The 24,456-nt window shown below is 36.1% G+C and overlaps 1 protein-coding gene across 2 annotated transcripts; it reads right to left on the bottom strand.

Moving 5' to 3' along the window:
* Window positions 1–486: 486 nt before the first annotated feature.
* LOC104222456 (NAC domain-containing protein 78-like) lies at window positions 487–6,845 on the bottom strand. 2 transcript variants are annotated; one of them, XM_009773689.2, is made up of 6 exons: window positions 6,506–6,845; window positions 5,262–5,542; window positions 4,718–4,906; window positions 1,553–2,026; window positions 1,354–1,462; window positions 487–1,195 (listed from the first exon to the last, which is right to left on the bottom strand). In XM_009773689.2, the coding sequence occupies exons 1-6, from the start codon at window positions 6,672–6,674 to the stop codon at window positions 792–794; spliced, it is 1,626 nt and encodes a 541-aa protein (XP_009771991.1). In that variant the 5' UTR covers window positions 6,675–6,845; the 3' UTR covers window positions 487–791. The 2 variants fall into 2 exon arrangements, with proteins under 2 accessions (XP_009771991.1, XP_009771992.1); XM_009773690.2 differs by lacking the exon at window positions 6,506–6,845 and adding an exon at window positions 5,820–5,914.
* Window positions 6,846–24,456: the final 17,611 nt, after the last annotated feature.

Below are 24,456 nucleotides of genomic sequence, written 5' to 3' on the forward strand. Positions count from 1 at the left end.
TTCACAGGAGCTTTGTGATAGTAGTCGTGACCAATAGCCATCAGCTCTCGGCTTGTTGGTAAGGTGAGAGCTACAAGCCCGATTGCAGGTGAAGCCCTCACAATGAAGGGATGGGTCTATTCTAGGAGCATTTACCTCCTCTCGACCCCAAGGCCGTAACAAATATGATGCAAGAGATCCGGAACCACATTTCTTGTCTCGAAAATGGATGAACTTCTTGCTTGCCTACATCTCCTTTGAACTTAGCTACTTTACTATAGTTTTCTAAAGTTTCAATATTCAATCTAGTCCAACTTCATAGAATGTTTATCGCTATTACTCAACTTAGTTCATCAACGTCTGCCTCCATATTCATACACGCCAAATCAGAGATTTCGCGATTGAAAGAAAAATGTCCATATATGATATAAACAAACCATCAGCAAGTAAAATCCCGACGCGGATTTAACACAGAAGACACAATCATGCTGGCACAGATTTCCTACATGTTTCAAGAAAGGCTTCCAAATAAAAATCTCAAAAACAGTCATAAATAACATGTTCAAGTTTCAGAGCTGGAAGCTTAAAATGATCCAAAACCTCGTTTACTTGAAGCAATCAGTACACTGCAACAATGTACTTTATATAACCTACCACCCAAAAAAGGAAGGCAAAAAGGAAGAGTAAAGGAAACTACTCCTATAGGACATGGTATAAAGTCTTAGTTGAGATGTAATAATGTACTGAGAATTTGTGTAAATAACAGCAACCTCGAGCTTCAGCATAGTTGAGCTTTCTAAAGTGCTCATACCTTAACTGGCACAAATAATTGTCCCAATTTTGAAGCTCATACAAAGCATTAGGAACGAAAAGAAGAGATAATAGAACCAGCCCCTTGATATGATCGAAGTTGTCTTTCCAGGATGAATGCTATAAAATGACTCCATGGCAGAATCATCACTACGTCGTGAAATGCCAAAAGATAGGATAATGTTGTAATCCGCATACTTGCCCAATGGCCATCCCGTCCCATTGCTACCCACAGTCGTGTCCCTTATTTGAAAACCAGCAGTGACCTGCACTGAACTAGATGACTGAGATAATGAATTCAGACGGAGAGTTGCGTCTTTTGTAGGGAACTCTGAAGCAAATGCTGGAGGAGCATGAATATTGCCCAACATCTGGCTTGCCTTCTTCATAAATGGATACTGACGATCTGCAATAATGAAAAATAAATAGCAATGATATCAGGGAAACAGAAGCTCCAATAGCCAGAAAACTAAAAACTAGTACTGGTGCAAAATAAATCTCCAAAGACCAAATTAGCATCCAAAAGTATCAATCAGGAATCAAAATAGAAAGTCCCATCATTACCTGATCCAAATTTAGTCGGTTCTAGTTTAGAGGATGACGCAAAATCATTCTTATTTTCACCAAGCCCTTCATTGGGTGCAATAAATTGCTGAGTTACCTCGCCGATGTTCTGCCACAATAGAAAAATAACATGTAAGCCTCAGCATGAACACTACTACAACAGTTAAGAGAGAGCGAAGCTGGCAAAAATAAAGTTTACCTTCTCAGCCAGCAGTGCTTGATCAGAAATTTGATCATCATTTCCAAACAAAACTGAAGGATCAAAGCCCATATGCTGGAAATCATCATTTGCATCAAAGAAAGTAAGGTATTCCTCAAGCATGTCAAAACCAGAGCTATCAACCTCAATGGGATTTGAAAGATCATTAGCTTCGAGGAAAGCTTCTTCCTTAAATTGAAGGTCATCAGTTGCATTTACAGTTGGTTCATGAAGCAAGTAATCCACATCTTCAGAGTTCACATTCTTGCTTGATTCACCAATATATTCATGCATGACTGGATCGACATCAACATTCTGTTGAACAGCTAGATCAATTGGTTTTAGCTCGTCAGGTTGCTGCAGCCAATTTTGTGCATCAGAGGAGTTATTTGTCTCCTCACTACTTCCATTTTCACCATAACAATAGTCCAAAGGAAGAGGAGCACTATTCAAAGTTGTTTCAGTTCCAAGAATCTAGGTGCAAGAGAAGCATTAAGAGAAATCAGAACATATAGATAACCTTAATCCAATATTAACAGCACACAGTTTTGGCAATATTATGAACAGGAAGGGAACACGATTCGAAGTGGTTTCGATTCCAAGAATCTGGACGCAAGAGAAGCATTACCAGACATCAGAACAGCACACCATGTTGGCAAATATTATTAACGGAGCAGAACTCTCTGTTGTATTCACAGATGGTGATAAACTATTTTGAAGTTTCATGATATCAGAGACTTCTAGACCTCGTACAACTTCCTATAGAACTGGAAATACATCTACGTTAAAGATTCAAGAGGTAAGAAAATTACCATGTTCACGTGATCAGAAATCTCAAAGATATTGCTTCAATTAAAAAACACATTCATTCATTTATTTATTTTTTATATGGGTGGTGTCTTTGTCAGCTTGCACGCACCTCAACTAAATTGAATAAACCATTAAGCAGAGGCGGGTTTTTTCCAAAAACACATTCATACTGCTCACAAGAAGGGTATACCCCTAAGTTGCTCCGATATGGCAGTTTAGGTGCCGCACCGGATCTGGTCAAACAATTTCGGGTACTTTGACCACGATGGATGAAAAAATTCGAGATGAGATACAACTTGATTCCCGAAATCAAAACCCAAACTAGGGTAAATTTGAAGAAAATAGCATACCTTATCTAGGAAATAAATCATTTACTTTCTACAACTGGAGAACAAAAAAGAAATCCACACTTTACAAGCTATACGTAAGTATTCCACAAAAAACCCTCAGGGGTTGGCCTGGTAGCAATTGACTTTCAAGGTCTCAAGTTCAAAACCCACTGGGTGCAAACAATTTCTGAGGGCCATCAGACTTGGTAAAACCTGAATTAACCGTGGTGCACTTGCGGGCAACTCCTTGCCGAGAGCCTATGCACACTCGGGATTAGTCGGGGCTCGTAGAGACTCGAACACCCGGTGCAAATAAAAAAAAAAGTATTCCACAAAATTTCTCATAATTTAGAGATATTTTATATTTTTATTTTTTTTTAAATATGTTTAGCCGGATTCCCTTCCCCGTATTTGTACTAGAATCCGTATCCCCGAATCTTAGAATTTACATTTCGAAGGATCCGACCTCTAGATCCGCACCCGTATCTGAGCAACTTAGGTATACCCTAATATACAACTTCATAAGGACCTTTGTTTTACAGGCACTGAAATAGGTTTAACTGTTATAATACATGACTTAACTTCTCTTAGAAGCGCTGAAATAGATTTGAATGTTAAAATTAGATACCAACCCAAGAAAAAGAGACGAGACACCCCACTCAGTTAAAACTTATCTCCATCAATTCTCTACCTTAAAAAGCCAGTTTTTACTTCGGACAGAAGCAGGAATTACTTCTCGGAAGAGGAAAAGGAAAATTGATGTGTAATAACTTATGAAAACACCAGTACTGCAGAAAGGAACAAGGGAATATATATATCTATTTTTTATAAGACACTTTAAATTAGAAATTTAAATATCAATTGACTACTGTAAATTTCAACAAACAACTAGCCTGCCCATAGCTTCAAAAGGGTCCGAATCCCAACCACATAAACATTCAACCAGCAGGAACAAAATGATCCCGGTCTCATACTGTCGTTATTACATCCAAATTTTCACAGATAGGTTTTAGGTAACACCACAGAACAGCAAGACAAGGATGAATTTTTTTAAAGTTAATGACAAATGTCTTCAATAGTAAGGCTTTAGCGTTCAAACACATGCACTGCAGAAAGGATGAGTTTCTATTTTCTGATGATGCCAACAGCCCATGGAGACATGGCCACGAGCCAATAAAAGCAACAGCAAGTTGATCTATTTGCCACAGAACTCAGCAGCAAGTAAATGCACATTCCAGCAGGGCTAGGCTCTTTTGTTATTAGATGATGCATGTCAAGTCAGTAACAACAGGACCGCGTATCCAGATCGCCATTCCGGGAAAAGGAAGAAAAAAGACAGCCAGATTCCCAGAGTAATAGACCCTTAACTCTTAAATCTTAAAGGCAGAACAATGCGAGATAAAACTATGCTAGCTCAAACTTTCGTGTAGAATGCTACTAAACTTCACCAGGTTTAAGTTTCAAAGAAGGCCTGTACACCTTGTCAAATAAGAGAAACAACGGAATTGGAAATGTCCAGAAAATTGGCTTTTTTATAGTAAAAGTGACCTGTTGGTTGCAGTTGCATGCTAACTTCTTAGAGTGACTACTTCTAATGACAAGACACAAGCAATTACTAACATATAGAAATATAGCAAAGTGAGAGCATATCTATGTGTTATAATACTCTCGAACACTAATAGCCTGTTTGGCCAAGCTTCTTTTGGCCAAAGTGCTTTTTGGCGAAAAGCACTTGTGAGAAATACACTTAGGCACTTTTTAAAAGCTTGGTTAAACACTAAGTGCTGCTCAAAAGTGCTTTTCAAATTAATTAGCCAAACACAAACAGATTCTCACCAAAATTACTTTTTTGAGAAGCACTTCTAAAATAAGCCGATTTTAGAAGCTTGGCCAAGCAGGCTATAAGTAACTTGTCACGCTAGAACAACTTGTGCAGTTTATAGAGGGGGGGGGGAGAAGGCATTCCACATAACCTACACATGCACAAAATAAAGGGAACAGCAACAGATATATCAGAGAGGAATACCTGGTCAAGTTCAATTCCATCTAAATAAATATCATCATCAAATACAAATTCCTCAGCAGCCTCATCCTTCGGAAGCACCTGTAACTCATCCTCCTCCCATTCCTCCTCTATAAAAGGTGCCCCATACTGTTCCCCATTTTTCGGCCCTGCACCACTCTTCTGGAAGACTCTGCATACCACGAACGCATCCTTCCGCCAAAAAGAGAAGAAAATTAGAATAGGTGACAACAACAGGTGAGCGTCTTACACGAAGAGGATCCCCCCACCCCCTAAAAAAGGAAAGAGAAAAAAAAGAGACAACCCCACAAGCACTCACAAACAAGGGCAAGCGGGTAGAAAGAAGAATTTGCATTCACTCTGTCCATTTGACTATTTATCTTCAGCATCTCTCTATTTCCCTCCAGAAGCAGTATTGGGGCAACTGGACAAGAATGTGAGATGCTGATAAATTTTACAAAAACTAAAACAAAGCCACTATTTTCCAATGACAAGTATGACTATATACAGACAACTTCAAAAAATAAAAAGAAATAAGAACCCTCACCTGAGGAATTCCAGCTCTATCTAACTCCTCATCAATCAGTCTGTACTCATGCATCACCCAATTAGTCCTCTGACCCTTTGGAGCCCGACCACTGTGATAAACTAGAGTCTTCTTCATCCCCACAACCTGAGACTTATTACGATGGACAGCCCTATCCTTTCCAGTTGTCTTCCAGTAGCCTTTTTCTGTAGCTCGGTTCGTCCTTGCTCCATTACCATACTTCTTATCAAGAACGCTAAAGAAGTACCATTCCAAATCTCTTGTTTTCAGCCTCGACTTGCCTATTGCACCATAACATTCCACTAAGCTTACAATATAACTCACAAATACCTAACAATCAATTCAACCAATGCATACTACAGATATTATCATAATCCAATCCCGAATAAGCTGCCAAGTTGCGGTCAACAAATTTTTATCAATCAATGGACATAAGCTTAAAGCTCTGGTTCTAGTACTTCCAGGGAGGCAACATAAAAAAATAATTTGATGATAATTATTCACAAGTGATACATGCCGACACATAAAATAGGTACTGCAGTCAGAATATTTACATACATGTGATTGCCAGTTTTTCATTAATAGCCGAGAAATCCCCAACGGCCAGTGGCTCACAGTTGGACATTGTGCAGATAATGGGCCCGCCCCTCTATCCTTCTCTACTTAAATACCCGGCTTTTGTCTCGAACCCGTGACTCAAGCCCAACAACCCGCACATCACGTGTTGTGCTCTTACACTAAACCAAACCCCTGGGATCATTGAACTATGGCCAATATTTCTATCACCCAAATTGAACAAAAGAAAAATTACAATTAGCAAGTAGAACAAACCATCACAATGAACTTATGTAATCAGGCATCTATTATAAGTTCAATAGGTACCACTCTTCTAACTAGCATAGCCATTAAGCCCACAAATAAGGATTTAAGATATATAGACCGCTAAAGTAATGAATTTTTTACATCATCCGTATAATTTAACCTGCTATAGCAATTTGCTTACCATTTATACAATTACCTTTTATATTACCTGAATTGCATAAATTCTTGGCAATTTACCAATAAATTGGGAAAAAAGTAAACCCCTTTAATCCTTACCGCCACTGAACAACCCATATACACTATGATTTCAAAAGATCTGTACAGACAATCAATCGATCATAAAAAGAAAAATAAGAACTTTACATCAATATATGAGTTATAGAAGGTTCTAGAAGAAAGGTAGGAACGTTAAAGGCACTAACCAGGAAGATCCCAAGGCTCAACTTTGTAAATATCAATATCAGAAATAGGAGCAGATTTAATGGGTCTCCCAGTTATTTTACGGCGGAGATAATAACGAACCAATTCTTCATCCGTCGGGTGAAATCTGAACCCCGGCGCCAACGATTTCAACGATCCTCTTGATTCCATCAATCAAATTTTGCGAAAATATTATCTATAAACCTTATACTTAATACAGAGAAGAAAAAAATTGAAGGATTAGGGTTTTTGTTGGTACGTTAATGGACTTGGAAAAAAGCCATTTTTGGAGTAGTAGTTGAAAAGCAGAAATTGGATGACTTTGTTATTAAGAAAGCAGCTAATTAATACTCTATAAGCTATTTGTAGTTTAAAAGGAGACGACGATTTGTTTACTATTTGAGATAGTGACGTAAATTTAATAGCCCCTTTGACAAGTTTTCTAGGAATAATAAGATATTCTGAACGGGGAAAAAAAGGAATAGTCAGATATTTTTAATTTGACCCGTAAGTGATAGGAACAAAGAGAAGAGTTATTTATTCTTGTTAAATTACAAGTTATTAATGGCGGAAAAAAGCTGAGAAAGGCAAAAATTTATAGTAATATATTTTGGCTATTCCATTTATGTGGCAAACTTTTTATTTTATTAAAAAAAGAATGACTTTATTTTATACTTAATATAATTTTATTTTATTTTTATTTTATCATTAATAAAATTATTATAATCACATAAATATTCATATTTATTTTAAACCACAAGTTTAAAAAAAAGGTTAAAATTTTGTATCTAATTAATATCATCACATATATTAAGACCGCACAGTAATAAATAACAATAGTTATTTGTACATCATGCCTTTTTATAATTTTAAATTTAAAAAAATAACCTTTTTAAATCTCCTATGTGTAAAAAAAAAGTGGGGTCATAAAACTTAAAACAATTTTGTAAAGAACCAAAAAATTAAATATCTGATCAATTGGTATATCCCTTCTCCTTAAAAAGGATAAGAAAGTCTTTTAACGTAGATCTAGAATCCACCCTAGAATATATTCTTCATGAGTCCTTTGAGTTTATCAAAGTAGATAATATATTTTGTCTGTATCTAAAATAAACATCGTAGTTAAATTATTATAATTAAAAGGTAACACGTGATTCTGAAGTGGCCAAACAGGACACCAAAAGGATTTGTTAGTCCTCGTCTTCTCTCTCCGTATATTTTCCCCAATTCTACAAGAACAGCTAGGATTCCTACTTTTTAATTTTATAGCTTATATTTTTGTTTATAATCGATTAATCTAAAAGTAATAGGCTAAGATTTAGCATTCAATTTTAATACGTTCTCAAAATTACTATTTAATTTTTAAAAAAGATTGCTTAAGTTTTTAAGTTAATTTTCGAATCAGTAACTATAACTCAAATATTAGTTCAACAAACCAAATCCATTTGGATGGTGAAAATTAGATTTTTAACAAGCTTAAATATGTGAGTTTAGATTTCCAATTGGATTTTGTGAGAAATTTGGAGTGGCTATTATCTAGAATTGATAGAAATAGTATAAGGATGTTGTATAGAAAATTTGAAGTCATTTAATGGAGATTTGGACTGATTTTGAACAAAAATTGCAACTGAAAATCGTGGAAGAAGTTCGTCTACAGACGCTTGTATAAATGTGTATAAAAATATATAATAGTGTATAAGATGTGTTTATACACTTATATACACTATTATACAAGATTCTACATAATTATACAAAAAAATGTCTTCGTCTTCTTCCTTGCGTTTTTTCTGAAATTTAACTCAAATCTACTCCAAATCACTTCAAATTTAACTTTTGAACTCATTTTGATATTTTCAATCAATTGGAACAACATCCAATTCAAACAACTAACAAACTCAAAAATTCTTATTTTTGACAGTAAAGCTTTGAATGTCCTTCAATGGTGGAATGTTGAATCTTTAATTTTCTTACATTGCAACCAGGTGACACAAGGAAGAAGTAGTAATGGCGGACGGCCCCTTGAAGAATATGTAGAAGATGTAAGAAGAAAAGAGAGTGAAAACAATGGTTGTGAGAATATAGATTTAACTCCATAGCTTTTAGAAACAATAGTTGTAAGAAAATAGATTTTGAATTTGCTAGTGCTTTCAAAATATTTACAATATGAGCTAGGTCAAGTAAAACTTAAAAATATAGATATTTTTTGTTAAGACGTGAAGTGAAGTGTATTTTCTTGTATTTCTTTCTTAAATATAAATTGTTCTAAGTTTCGTTTTGCTTTACATGTTTATCTCTTTTTCTTAGTCTTCCCAAAATCATTTTAGATGAATTTTGCCACAGGTTTTTAACATTTTAATTAAAAAAAAAGTTAAATTTTCTCCTTTTTGTCTTTTTCCTTTTAAACTACTAGTTTTCGAACACGTGCATTGCACCTATGCTAATTAGTACACATTTTAAATATTGTACTAAGCTCCAGCTTAGCCATAGATTTTTGGCTTTATTTTATAAAAAAAATATATTGTTTGTTTATGAAATATGATCATGTTTGGATAAAAAAATTTCAAGTTCCCAAAAATTGTCCAGGTTTTGGGTGAAATTTTTTCTTCCACTCACAAAACTTGAACTTTTCTTCACATAATATACATGTCCAAATACAACTTCAACTTTCAAAAAAAATCAACTTTTAATGAAATCGATGTCCAAACGCTAGCTAAGTGGGTGAAAGGAAAATGCAATCTCAAAATTGAAGCACAATCATACTGAAAATTTGCAATCAAATGGATTTGAAAGGTAATATTTGAACTACTTCAATTATGCAATTCCATAATATATCAAGTATTCATTGACAATAATGTGCTATTTGTACATTATGCCCCTTTACAATTTTGAATTTAAGAAAATGACTTTTCTAGATCTCTTATATGTAAAAAATAAATCTCTTACGTGTAAAAGCAAAACTCTCATGTGTAACAAAAAAAAGATGTAAGGTCATAAAACTAAAAACAAGTTTGTAAAGAGCCAAAAAACAAATTACCCCGACAATAATTCACATTTTTATATCTCAACAACATGTAAATTAGATATAAATTTAAGCAGCGTCGGCTATAGTTGCAAATGTTTCATGTCTTAAAGTTTTGCCTTCTTTTGAAAAAATTGTAGTCCTCCAGCTTACGGTCGCATGCATAACCAAGAAGGTAGTTGAATAAAAATAATATTTTGTAAAAGCTGTATAGAAACTCGATCAACACATGTGCCTTCCTTAAATGGATAACATGTTAAACAAAATGACTATTGAAAAAGAATAAAGCTGGAAAAAAATGCATGACTCTAATAGAACGTGATTTAATGACTGAAGTTAAACACAATTTTATTCTCAAAATTTAAGCTCAAAATCTTTGGTTTAAAAATAATTGAATACTTATTATTCCATCATGACTTTTGTTGGTATATACGTATGAGACCTTAGTCCACGCATACCATAAAAAATCAAACGTTAATATAGTTTCTAGTTAATTACTTATGTTGGGTTCTTACGTACCTGTTGAGGACTTTCCTTTTTACTTGTTAGGTGAAAGAAATTTTTTCCATTCAATCAAAATAAACTTGGCAGGAAAAAGTGAATAAACATACTGAAAATAAATAATAAACAAAACTTCCAGCAAAACTTGCCACTAAGACAATGAACAGGAAAAGCTCTATTCTAGCAAGAAAAAATATGACTCATATGATTAAATAAAAGATTGTATTGTAGCAACAAATTTCATACACAAAGAAATTTAGCTTATATACCATAACAAATGAAGAAATGTTAAATTACTTAAGAACTGCATATCCCAAAATAGTAATCCACCTTTTACTTTTTTTATATGTCTAGCTATTGTCGAGATTTGACAATCAATTCATTAAAATATAAAAACTTTCTACGCAATTACTATCGTGTATAGCCAAGCGGCTAGGAAGAGCAAAAGAAAGAGTGATAGAAATTAACAAAACTTAGGTGAAAAGTAAAAAAGAAAGAAAAAAGTTTACCTGATTTGAAAGGTGTATAATGGTGGTGTGTCATAGATGAGATGAATTGTTGAATTGTGTTAGCTAATCATTTAGCAATAAATAAAGATGAGAGAATGCCCAAGTATTTTAATCTGCATTCTGCAGTAACGGTTGAAATTAAAAGGACGAACAACCCAAAGATTGAGATAAATTATTCTCCTATACGTTTTCACTAATCAAGGGAGATGAAAGCAATTCGAGTAAATTGAAAAGGCTGCACTAATGGACGAAAGTCAAAACAGTTATCTTTTCATTATCATATTCATTGAAATTGAAATATACATTTTCTTTTTGGTAATTGAAATATAGGTTCTTTTCCGTAGAAAGACATATATATTGAAATAATATTCAAGTGAAAGGCAAAATGGTCATTCAACTTTTGAGGGTCACTTTTGTAATCTAACTTTAAATTTAGGTCTTTCCGCTTATAATATAGTATACTAGTCTCTGAACACGTGTATTGCACGTGTAATCCAAGTTTTTTTTAATTACAAGATTTTGAATAATCACTTGAGATTATTGAAACATGTTTTTGAATAACAAATAAACCAAAGGATTTCTTATAGCTGATGAAATTAAATAATTTGTTATTAATATTTAATAAAATACAATAAATAAGGTAGAAATAAGATTAACCTCAAATTAAGAAAATAAGAATAAAAGGTTTACAAAGAAGAGAGAAAAGATAATACATTACTTGGCCTATTAGGAGAGGTGTCACGTCAGCTCTCTATAGATCAAGACTATATATATATATATGTACAAGACCTTGAAGCATTTAATATCAACAAACTATCAATAATCGTTGAAGTATATCTTCCTCTTCAAAAACTTTGTTCTCAAAGGATATTGTCAACGTGATCAAATTTATAAGTTGGTAGGAAATTATGATTTTGACTCCTTAGCTCACTGCAGGCCTCGTATATTGTATTTCTTTGTGGCCTTATAATAAATAGCATGCATCAATACATATTACTCTTAATAAACATTAACGATAGGAATATTGCTTTGATTGAGAGAGTAAAGGAAAAAGATATTGGCAAAGAAAGCTAAATACATACTGTGCAAACACCTAATGAAATGGAAAAAAGAGAAATTTAATGCAAATACATGAAATCAAATACTAACCAAACATGAAGTTTTGTACCTTCAGAAAGGAATTACAAGTAGACATTAGACTATCCGAAGAGCCAGACAAGCAAATTTCTTAATGACCAGAACACTCTATTGAGAGAGTTGTTTTAAAAAAAATCAATCCTTTCGTACTCTCTCTAAAACAAATGCAACTACCTAGCAAATTTAGACACAAGAAGTACAGTTTATATTATATGAAATACTAATTTTATCTATTAGTCAATTCAGAAATGTTTTCTTATAAGTTTAGTCAAAAAAATGAGATAAACTATTTCATGTAAAAATTACAATTAATTTTAAATATTGATGAAATCGCAATTGTGAAATATCATTATTAGAATTAGAGCCTAGATGAATTGTTTCTTTCATTATTAGATTTTCCTCAATAAATGAAAAAAATAAAAAGATTTTCAAATAAGATTGTCATTTTTAGACGTAATATTTGTAACGGGGTTTTGCTACATAGTAATTCTCTTAGTCTTATATTAAACATAGGTATTTTGATTACTTTCTTTCAATGCTCTCTTCTTTTCTTTCTTTTTCTATTTCATAATCTCTCTATCAAATTCTCCATCGCCTAAATATTTTCTTATACAGAAAATTCGTTACTTCCCCTCAATCTTCTATTTGTTCATTCATCTTTTCCCTCCTCCCTACGGTTAGTCCATAAATTTATAAATGTTACTTCCATCTTTATGCCTTCAAATCTCCATTAATCTTCTTCTTCAATTTTCGGGGAAATTCCCAACAGTCTGCTTCTTGCAATTTTAATATTTTCATCACCTATACAATAAATTGAGAAAAAGAAATCCTTTAGTAAAAACCAGAGAGATTCAAATATAGAGAAAAGTAACTGTCATTACAGACAAATGTAAAATCGTAATTATAAAACTTACCATATTCGGTACTGAATAAAACATCCAATAGGACATAGCAAACACTTCCTCAACATTCTTTTCCCTAGCGCCAAAAAAGGACGATATTCAAGAATCAGACATGAGAGATATATTCAACATAGAGAAATAAGAATTTTTACTATATTTTTTGTTTAATCATCATTTTAAATGCATCATAAAATTAATAAAGCCAATGAATGTAGGAGACAAAGTAAGTAAAACTTTTACAAACTTGAATAGATAATATACCACAAGAATATTTTATGTTTAATTCCGATTTATCACAAAGGCAATTGAAAGCTGACAATTTTGAACATATGAAAGATGAAAATTTAGGGAATCTAACTCAAAATAACACATCAAATTAAAACAAACCATCAAACACAAAGCTCAATGAATTCACTAAAATAATTACTACTATAATTTAATCACAATTCTTTGGGTGAAAGAGCAGAGCAGCGTAAAAATCAAAAAAGAATTACAGAGAATGGAGATCAAAAGTTAAAAAGATGGTGAAAAGGTTGGGACGATTTTTCCATTCTTCATTACTGAAGGACAAACACCGAAATTTAAATAGGTGAAGGATGGTTTTACCTTTAAAATTGTGGAAGTTGAAAAGCTAGAAGTTTCGAATTTAAAATTTTGAAACGGTGTCTCTTTTTTTCCTATTTATCATGCATTTAAAATGATTTTGAAACTGTGTCTTTGTTTGTCCTTATTTATTACGGGGCTTCAATTCTTTTTTCTGTTTCTTTCTTCATGGAGGAAGTAGAAAGGTTTTTGTAGTAATTAGAACACGTTTAATTTTTTTTTTCTTTTTACTATATGAGATATGAAAGAGCAAAGTAGTAATAATTGAGATATTTATTCCTACAATAAGTCTTATACAATAAGGAACAGAAATAGGTGAAGAAGTAATAACTACAACATTTATTCTCACAATAAGATAAAATAACAAAAAGTAGGAAAAAACCCAAAACGGATAAAAATATAGAGAAGATCAAAAGGGTGTAAAAGCTGACAAATGAAGGGGTATTACGTTTGTTTTTCTCAATTAATTTTCTTAATTATTTGATTGTGTATTTACATTTTTAAACAAAAATATTTTAAAGTAATGTTTGATTGAAGGGTAAAATGGCCACTTAGTTTTTAATGGATAAAATTGTAAATCAATTTTTGACTTGGAGGTGTTATATATATGAGAGATGAGATGAGATGAGATGAGATATAAGATATGAGATATGATGATGATGATTATTCTAGCAATGTATATATAGTGAAAATGCTGAGAAAGCATGACCAAAAGCAGACCTATGTATAATATTGAGGGGTTATCGGACCCCGTAAACTTCGACATAAATTTCTTGTATATGTTGTATACTGGTGAACTCGGGGTTAGCATACAACCCGAGTTCCCGGTGAGTCAAACGAAGTAAGAAATACAAATGTATAAGATAGGTACCGAATAAGAGAACTCTTTGAATCGAGGCTGGAACGAGGTGCTCGCAACCGGGCTTGACATGACAACATCCCCCCCCCCGAACCTGAAACTAGCTCCAAGACCTCAGAAATTACTACAAACGGTTGCACACAACTAACAGAGGGCCGTGATATTCGCACCCAACCGGATATCACGATGCGTATCTCACCCAATGCCGGTAGCGTATCAATAATTAATGTACAAGGAGGATTTTTATCTTTTTTAGAACTGTACTAGAGGTAAAATTTCTCTACTATATAAAGGGAAAGTTTCTTATTCGATAGTGACATTGTAAAATGTATATCAAGGCAATACAAACTTATTGCTCTATTTTCTAGCTATTAAAAACTTCTTATTTTAATCATAGTCAATATACGTTGGGCTTCGAATCAAGGGTCCGATCAAGGGCAAAACTATTGTTCAACTTATATTCGAGCTCGGACTCAACATCACAACTGGTTTGGTTGTTTATTTTATCTTCAATTCGTTTGTCTAACATTTTTGTTTACCTGTGTTGAATCAATCTACATATCCTTAAAATCGTGTACAAATTTAATTGTTATCCGTTTTAAGGGTAAATAGTTTGGCGCCCACCATGGGGCTAAGGATAATAGTGGTGGTTTGATACAAATCTCCATAACACACTCTTTTTTACACTTGTCCTTTAAGGTCTCAATTTCAGGTCAACTTAAAAATGTCAAATTTTCAGTTTGCTCACTTGAACGTTGAGGCTAACTCTTGCCATCATGGTGAAAACAATAATCTAATGCCTAGCAATGAGGTGCCCCCTACTAATCCCAATGGAGTCCCAATTGCAGACTAGTCGATGCTAACTCGCAGGTGGATATCGACGCCAACCTGCCTACTGACCCCGAGAACAATGTTTGCGAAGGAGTCCGACCAATGTCTCGAGAAGCGTCCGAAGGCAAAGGCGACGAATTTAGCCTATGATTGATCTTCGAAATGTTGCAGGACTAACAAGAGGCGATAGTGCAGCTGTAAAATCAATGTCGCGCCACCAACAGAGTTAATCCCGAGCCGTCTTGGTAAAACACCGAAAAAATAAGCAAATCACCTAGAGGTCGAGCGAAGCTGAGTCTAGTGTTAGCCCTGAGGTAATGAAAATGCTAGAAGCATTAACGAAACGGGTAGAATCATGTGAAAAGAAAATTGAAGTAAATGACAAGAAGGTAGAGACATATAATTCCAAGGTCGATCAAATCCCAGGAGTGCCCCCAATATTGAAAGGCCCGAACTCCAAGTAATTTGTCCAAAATCCTTTTCCTTCAAGCGCTGCACCAAAGCCAATCCCGAAAAGGTTTCCTATGAATGATATTCCAAAATATAATAGAACCACGGATCCAGATGAGCATGTGACCTCTTACACATGCGCTATCAAAGGTAACGACTTGGAAGACGACGAAATCGAGTCAGTATTATTAAAGAAGTTCAGGGAAACTCTGTCAAAAGAAGCAAGGATATGGTACCACAACTTGCACCCAATTTCTATTGATTCGTTCGTTATGTTCGCGTATGCTTTTGTGAAGGCTCATGTTGGGGTCATCAAGGCCAAGACCAAAAAGTCGAACATTTTCAAGGTTAAGCAAAGAGACAACGAGATGCTTATGCAGTTTATGTCAAGGTTTCAAATGGAACGGATGTACTTTCCTCTAGTTGTGGATAATTGGGCCGTTCAGGCATTCACTCAAGGACTTAACCCCCGAAGCTCCTTGGCTTTTCAGCAGCTGAAACAAAATTTGGTAGAGTACCCGACGATAACTTGTGCTGATGTTCACAATAGGTACTAGACAAAAATTAGAGTTGAGGACGACCAACTCGGAGCCCCTTCTGGGTCCGTTTATCCCATCAAAACTGACGATAGGCCTAAGAGAGTCGTCGATCATGAATCAAGGCCGGTTCGAGATCGGTATCAACCATACAGTGCAGATTGGAGGGGGAATGGGCACGGGCGTAACCCCACGAGGAACAAGAAGATAAGAGACCATGGGGCCAATAGCCGAAGTGTGATAAGCAATAATGGTTATGGCAGGCCGCTCGGGGAAGGGAAGCACCAAGATTATCAGAGTAAAACTTCAACGTTGATGTAGCCAGCATTGTATCGGCCATTGGACGCATTAAAGAAACCAAGTGGCCTCGACCATTGCAGTCCGATCCTACCCAGAGAAATCCTAACCTGATGTATAGGTATCATGGCACTCATGGCCATAAGACCGAGGACTGCCGACAAATAAGAGAAGAAGTTGCCTAGTTGTTCAATAACGGGCACATCTAAGAGTTTCTAAGTGACCGAGCCAAAAACTACTTCAGGAACGGTTACTCCAACAAATAGACCGACCAAGAATAATCTCAGCACAACATCAACATGATCATTGGAGGGGTTGATGTCCCTTAGGGGCCAATGATAAAGCGAACTAAAGTATCCATCATGAGGGAAAAGCGCACCTGAGAGTACATCCCAGAGGGAAACATTTCATTTAGCGACGAGAATGCCGAGGGAATCATACAACCTCATAATGATACACTGGTGATATATGTATTTATCAACAAATCTCGAGTTAAACTTGTGTTGATTGGTCCAGGCAGCTCAACCAATATTATCAAATTGAGGGTCGTTGAGAAGTTGGGGTTACAAGATCAAATAGTGTCGGCGGTTTGGGTGTTGAATGGATTTAACATGGCATGTGAAACTACTAAAGGAGAAATAATCGTGCCGGTGAATACAGCCGGGATGATTCAAGATATAAAATTCTACGTGATCGATGGGTATATGAGGTAAAATACCTTATTCGGAAGGCCATGGGTTCACAACATGAAGACCGAACCCTCAACATTACACTAGGCGCTGAAGTTTCCTATGCTGGGAGGGATCAAGCCAGTTTATAGAGAGCAGCCAGTCGTAAAAAAAAATGATCGCAGTTGAGGAAGTGATCCCGATGCCTGTGTTCTTGACATCAAAGAGCACGAAGCCAACCAAAAAAGGAAGAAATTAAATAGCAATCACCGATACCGGCCCCGACTGAACCAGAAGAATGAGGAGTAGGCGAAGAGGATGATTACAGAGTTCCTAGGTCGTTCATTGCTCCCAATGATTCCAATGCCACTAAATCGATGGCTGAGGAGCTGGAGCAAGTCTTATTGATCGAACACTTTCCCGATTGGATGTATACCTAGGCACAAGGTTAACTCCCGAGCTCAAGAAAAAACTCATTGAATTTCTTATAGCTAACATAGATTGTTTCGCTTTGTCCATCTTGACATGACAGGGATCCCGCCGGTGGTAACCACTCATAAGCTAAGTTTGGACTCGAAGTTCCATCTGGTTAAGTAGAAAAGAAGAGCGCAATCTGAGGTCACGCACACATTCATCAAGGATGAGGTATCTAAACTCCTTAAAATTGGATCTATTCGAGAAGTTAAGTACCCATATTGGTTAGCCAACGTAGTGGTAGTACCTAAGAAAGGAAATAAGCTAAGAATGTGTGTGGATTATAAAGATATGAATAAGACATGCCCTAAGGCTTTTTTTCCTTCGCCTAATATCGATCAGATGATCGATGCGACGGCTGGGAACGAGATACTCAGTTTTCTCGATACCTATTCCAGGTACAACCAAATTCGAATGGACCCGAGCGATCAAGAAAAAACATCCTTTATCACTAAATTCGGCACCTATTGTTATAACGTAATGCCATTCAGATTAAAGGACGTTAGTGCCACCTATCAATGCCTAGTAAACCGTATGTTCGAAGAGCTGATAGGAAAATTAATGAAAGTTTATATTGACGACATGTTAGTCAAGTTCCTGCGAGCAGAGGACCATTTGAACCATTAGCAGGAAACCTTACACATATTGAGGAGATACAATATGAAGCTAAACCAGGAAAAGTGCCCATTCGGTGTTCGATTCGAAAAATTCCTCGGGTTCATAATATCCAATCAAGGGATCGAGATTAATCCCGACAAAATCAAAGCCCATGGTAGACAACGTCAAGACCGTTCAGAGGTTGACTGGGCGTATAGCTACCTTGGGTCGGTTCATATCGAGGTCCTCGAACAAAAGCCATCGATTCTTCTCACTGTTGAAGGAGAAGAAGAATAACTTTTCCTGGACCCTGTCACACCTCCTTTTTCCTACACTCCCGGAAGGGAGTATATGGGAGTTTTTTCAATTAAAGGACAATCGAAACAGGATTATTTCATTTAAATATTCAGAGTTGCCACTTGGGATAATTTTATGGTGTCCCAAGTCATCGGCTCAAATCCCAAATCGAGGAAAGGATTGACTCTGTTTAACAGTCCGCGAACCAGAAATCCGAGTAAGGAATTCTGTTAACCCGAGAAAAGGTGTTAGGCATTCCCGAGTTCCGTGGTTCTAGCACGGTCGCTTAACTGTTATATTCGGCTTAATTATCTGATTTTAAAACATTTTGAACCTATGTGCAATTTTAACTTTTTAACCATTTTTATTTAATTTTAAGAAAAATTCAACGTTATCAAAAATACGTCTTGAACCACGTCAAATAAATGTACTCGTGGTCCGCAACATACTTTATCTAATATTGTTAAGATTTTGATTTGGGTCACATGAAATGCGCACCCGAGTTTAGGAAGGTAATATTATTAAATGATGCGCCTAAAGCAACTACGCACATTCATTTTTTGATGTTATTAATTTATCAGAAATGATCGTTTCCACCTATTAGGCCTATATGTAATTAAACTATGACACAAATCCAAACTAATGTGATTTATTCCAAACAGAATAGTATCGTCGTTATCTTTTGTAGTCTATTTATCATTCTTACATGTTTTAACATTAAACCTACGTCTCAAATTAGTTTATTAAGGCATATATTTATTCTGATTCCACACAACGAAAGTTGATTCACAGAAACAACCAAACTATCCCTATCAAACTTTTGCATTTCCAATTCAATACATCTACTTTACTTATTCACATTCCATCATTCTTAAACTCCCATTAAACAAACATACTACTAATGATATGCGTTATTCTAAAACAAACATATATGAAAATGAAGCAGTAGTGCACTAGCAAAGTCCATCAAAAACTATTTGAAAATGGAATAATGCCGTGGAGAAAGGAACTGACCTTTTAATTAAAAAAACTGAAGTCTTCTAGTACAGAGGAATCTAAAATAGTGAGAAGGATCCCAACTGACCTTGAACGGAAAGCCAACAACTGACCAGCGCCCGACCAGAACATATGTCGGCGATTCTAGCAGGACCTTTACTGACCGGAAAACTCGATGACAACCTCAATGGCAAACTCGAATCTCCTAAGCACAACTCTGCTCTGTTTCAATTTTCTTCTTCAAAATGATAGTTTACAATACAGAAGTAGCGTCCGATTGCTCCAGCGTCTCCATTGAATAAAGCTGATATAACTCAAATACTACCCGACTCAACGACTAAACGGAAAGCTTGCACCAGGGACCTCGACAAACTCGAAACTCGCCGAAAAATATGGCAAAGCAGTGGCAAAGCACAAAACTCCCAGAAAGGTGGTATGGTCACCGGTGAAGGACGTGGCTTCGACCGAAAAACCAACCAGTCCGATCAGGATATTTCGTGGGAGGGTACTGGGGTGGCGATTGGGGTAATGAGGAGGTGCGGCGACTAGTTCTTTAGGAGAGGTCTGATGCTGGTTCGATAAGAGAGAGAGATGGTGCGGCATGACGGGTTTTCAGGCGAAGGGGCTAGGGCAGTGGGTTTCTGGTTTTTCCGGCGAGTTGACTGACAGGCAGCGGTTATTGTTGTTCGGTGATTGGGTGGTAGTTTATGGCTGGGAGCTGACTGGCATTTTCTAGGGTTCAGCCTATGGTTTTTGGTTGAAGATGAAGAAGCCTCCCTTGTGTCCAAACGCCTGAACTCCTAAGTCTAGTCTAGGGTTCTTTTAAGACTAGTTTTGGTTATATAGAAGGGTTTTTAGGTTAAGGGGGTATGGGCCTAGGAATTATGGGCTTGGGAATTATGGACTAGGTCCAAAATTAGGCCTAAAAATGGATGGCTCGAGCCCAAGTTTTATTCTTTCCTCGCGAACAAGATTAAAATACGATATCATTTATTAATTAGTCCTACTTAAGTAAAATAACTATTAAAATGAGACTGAATACTAAAACAAGACTTTTTTTTTGGTATTTTCTCAAGATTAAAAATGACTACAAAATATTAATGAAACTATTTTTTATAATTTTTAATTTCTTGTAATAAAATAAAGTAAAAGAGTAAAAATGAGTTAAAATAGCTATATTAAGCCTAAATTAAATATTTTATGCTAAAATATAAAAAATCTTGGGGAGGGTCACAAATCACATGTCTACATCTACCCCTCTTTGACTGGAAACGCGAAGAGTTTTCAGACAAAGAATGACTAGACAGGTTTTTTGACCCGACCCTTATTTGGAGGGACTAAAACTAAGAAAAGGGGAATGTGACCGAGCCCTGGTATCTGAGCTGTCTACATATCCTTGGCTATAAAGGAATCAGGTCACGTGTAGTTCAGAGGTGAGTGAGATGATGGAGTATGCCGAGGTGGAGAGCTGGTCGAGGTGCTGTTCCACCGAGGTTCCGGTCCGCGGTTCTGATGTTACATAAAAAATCAAAACATGAAAAAGACTAGCTAAGCCTATCAACTACGAGTTACAAAATTCCTATCTATAAGTCTTCTGAGCTTGATCTTGAGTCCTGAATGGTTCTTCATGCAGACTTTGGATTTGAACCTTGACGCTTGCTAGTTGCAGGTGCTAGCTCATTCCTCTTTAGCTTTTCGGATCAAAACCGGGCATGCAGTGCTTGTGACCTCGGCCATGTCTTGAGCCGCCCACATCTTTCATCAACTTCTGCATCTGGATTAACTTCTTGCCTTTTTTTTTTTTCTTTCTTTATTGTGACTAACTTCTGTTAATCACCTCGGACTGTTGTTTCGCATTCTTGCCGCAAGCTTCTTTTGTTGCTGACTTGAATTGCATTCTTAAGTGAATTCCCTTGTTTTCCAGGTGGGTGCCTGATTGCCAAATCTTGAACTGTCTTCCTTCGGAACTACTTTCCCTTGAAACTTGAACTGTCTTTCCTTGTTCTCCAGGTGGGCGCCTGGTTACTGAAACTTTTTGTGTTCCCTTGTTCTCCAGATGGGCTCCTGATTGTTGAACTTGAAATGTATTCCCTTGTTCTTCAGGTGGGAGCATGATTGCTGAACTTGAAATGTATTCCCTTGTTCTTCAGGTGGGCGCCTGATTGCTGAACTTGAAATGTATTCCCTTGTTCTCCAGGTGGGAGCCTGATTTCCACAAAATAAACAAAACAAAGAAAACTTCTACCCGAGTTTGACATATTACCAAATATCACTAAGAACTTGAAACTTGAAACTTGGACTATATTCCTTTGTTCTCCAGGTGGGTGCCAGATTGCCACAAAATAAACAAAAACAAAGAAAACATCTGGCCCAGTTTGGCATGTTACCAAATATCAATAAGAACTTGAAAACTGAAACTTGAACTATATTCCCTTGTTCTCCAGGTGGGTGCCTGATTGTTGAACTTGATAATGTATTCCCTTGTTCTCCAGGTGGGCGCCTGACTGCTAAACTTGAAAAATGTATTCCTTTCTCTAGGTGGGCTCATGATTGTTGAACTTGAAATGTATTCCCTTGTTCTTCAGATGTGCGCCTGATTACTGAACTTGAAATGTATTCCCTTGTTCTTCAGGTGAGCGCCTGCTTTCCAAAAAATAGACAAAAACAAAGAAAACTTCTGCCCCAGTTTGGTGTTGGGCACATCTGTGAGTGTTAATTGAATCATGTTACCAAATATCTCTATGAACTTGAAAGCTAAATTCTATTATCTAGGAGGGTCCTGAAAACTCCTAGCTAAATGATGACTTTAAAATCTAAATTATATCTTCTAAAGGTGTGACTTCCGCTAAATCTTGTTATCTAATAATGTCTTAAAACTACATCCCATTATCCATGAGGGTCCTGAAATTTAAAATCAAATCTCATCCTAAGGGTGAAAATTTCAGATCAAAATTCAACTTCCTAACGGTGAAACTTGTGCTAAATCTTAGCATCTAAGGAAGGTATTAAACTAAGTCCCATTATTCAGGAGGGTCCTGAAAACTTCAAGTTGAATCTTATCCTAAGCATGAAAACTTCAAAGCTAAACTTATATTTCCTCAAGGTAGAGCCTATGCTAGATCTTGTTACTCGTGAACGTTTTGAATTTTAACTAAATCCCATTGTCTAGGAGGGTCCTGAGAATTTTTAAGAATAAATCCCATTATCCAGGAGGTCCCTGAAATTTTAAAATTAAATCCCATTATCTAGGAGGGTCCTAAAAATTTAAAATTAAATCCCATTATCCAGGAGGGCCCTGAAATTTTAAAATTAAATCCCGTTATCCAGGAGGGTCCTGAAAATTTAACTAAATCCCATTATCCAGGAGGGTCCTGAAAATTTAACTAAATCCCATTATCCAGGAGGATCCTGAAAACTCCTACTTGAATCCTATCTCAAACATGCAAACTTTGAAACCATCTTACATTCCTTTGGGGTACATTTATGCTAGGTTTTACTACTCATAATTATTTTAAATTTTAAACTAGGTCCCGTTTTCCAGGAGGGTCCTGAAACTTCAAATGAAATCCCATTATCTAGGCGGGTCCTGCAAACTTCAAATGAAATCCCATTATCCAAGAGGTTCCTAAGAGTTTAAGGTCAAACCTGTCTGGTGCTTGCCTTTCCTTATAGAGGGTTTCCCTGAAATAAACGAAACTTTCTGCCCCTGTTTCAATCAAAGAAAAATCTTGTTAGTTTAAAATGTGGTGGTCAGTTGATGACATTCTTTGCTAAAAGTCTTTCCGCCGCATTGTTTTGTTTTGACTGACTTCCCCGAACTGGCCCTGAACCGCTTGGCTTTCTGACTGATTTTCAATCCACGTGACCTCGGATGACCCGAATGTTCTATACCCGAACCGTTGTTTCACCTCTGACCCCTTTAACTAAACTTCTGCATCTCCCATGAAATTACTGAATCATTCCGCCGATGGAACTTTCACTAGCACCTTATGTCCCATTTCACGTCATACTACCTCTAGCAATGCCTTGGCTGCCCTGCGCCTTGTGCAACTTTGGAAGTTGGCAGTAGGCTTTGAAATTCCTTCTTATTTGCTTAAACAAAACTGACATTGGGAACATATTAGAGAAATAAACCCAAAAGAAGTGAAATGCAATGACTTTCAGAGTTAAAGATAAGCAAAATCCAAAATGGGAAGACTTTCTGAGGAAAAAAAAGAAAAGGGACTTATCTGAGTGGAGCAGCTGACACCAATGATCATGACATGCATTTCAGATTAATCGGCCCAATATTTCCAACCAAACAACTTTCAGTTGCCATACTTGTTGCCCCAGAATTTCCATAACCTGATTTCTTCACCAAAACCTTGACCTTGTTCGGCCTGCGGTGCCCGGAAGGGTTTTCACCAACAAGCCTCTCTCATTTGTTTCTCTCAACTCACTTTCTCCTCAAGGTGACCGTGAAGGTTTCACCAATAAGACTCTCTCATTTTTTATTTCTCTCAGCTCTCGTCGCCTTATGGTGCCCGTGAGGGTTTTCACCAATAAGACTCTCTCATTTTCAATATTTTCTGCTTGGATCAGAGTGTTGCCCTTGATATGAATCACCTCCACTGGCTTGACTTGGCATCTATCAAAGACTGATCGGAAGGTCTTTCTTTGGACCGTAACATGGGCTTTTGGATAGGGTTAGAAAAAAAGGATATCAAAGGCTCAAAACAATTCGAATGAGTTCAAAATTACAACTTTCGGAATCAGATTTCTGGCAACAACCACAACTTCTGCCCCAGTTTCTTATTTGGGGACTTTTGGATTTCTATTTTGATGGGACCGAACCGTGAGGCTGCCTATGTATCCTTAAAAGGAATCAGGTCGAACGTAGTTCATGTCATAGAAATTATTTTGTTGTTGTGATTTTCTCTTTTCTCTTTTTGCTTTTTTTCTCCTTTTGTTGTTTTTCTTCTCTCTTTTTTCTTTCTCTTTCCATTCTTTTCTTTCTTTTTTCATTCTTTTCTTTCTCTTTTCTTTTTTTCTTTCTCTTTTTCTCTTCTTCCTTTACTTATCTTTCACGCTTGTATTTCTGATATTTGCTACTGATTCCGAAAAAGGGGTATGAAAGAAAATAAATAAGGCTCAAAGGGGGTAACAAATGATAAAATGTTTAGATAGTAGAACAAAATGCCTTCGTCATTCCAAATCTTCAAAAATATGCCGAGTACAAACAAATATAAAATAACCAGAGAAAATCATACATAGTATCTCTTGACCGCATCAGAATTG

Source organism: Nicotiana sylvestris, chromosome 5, assembly GCF_000393655.2.
Source record: "Nicotiana sylvestris chromosome 5, ASM39365v2, whole genome shotgun sequence".
Lineage (NCBI taxonomy): Eukaryota > Viridiplantae > Streptophyta > Magnoliopsida > Solanales > Solanaceae > Nicotiana > Nicotiana sylvestris.

What these genes read in the sequence shown, in the direction of transcription:
- LOC104222456 (XM_009773689.2), bottom strand. Translation starts at nt 6,674, where the DNA reads ATGGAATCAAGAGGATCGTTGAAATCGTTGGCGCCGGGGTTCAGATTT. An exon ending in ATGGAATTGAACTTGACCAG is followed by an intron (nt 2,027 to 4,717) that starts GTATTCCTCTCT and finishes TCTTGCACCTAG; the next exon opens with ATTCTTGGAACTGAAACAAC. An exon ending in ACCGACTAAATTTGGATCAG is followed by an intron (nt 1,196 to 1,353) that starts GTAATGATGGGA and finishes TCATTATTGCAG; the next exon opens with ATCGTCAGTATCCATTTATG.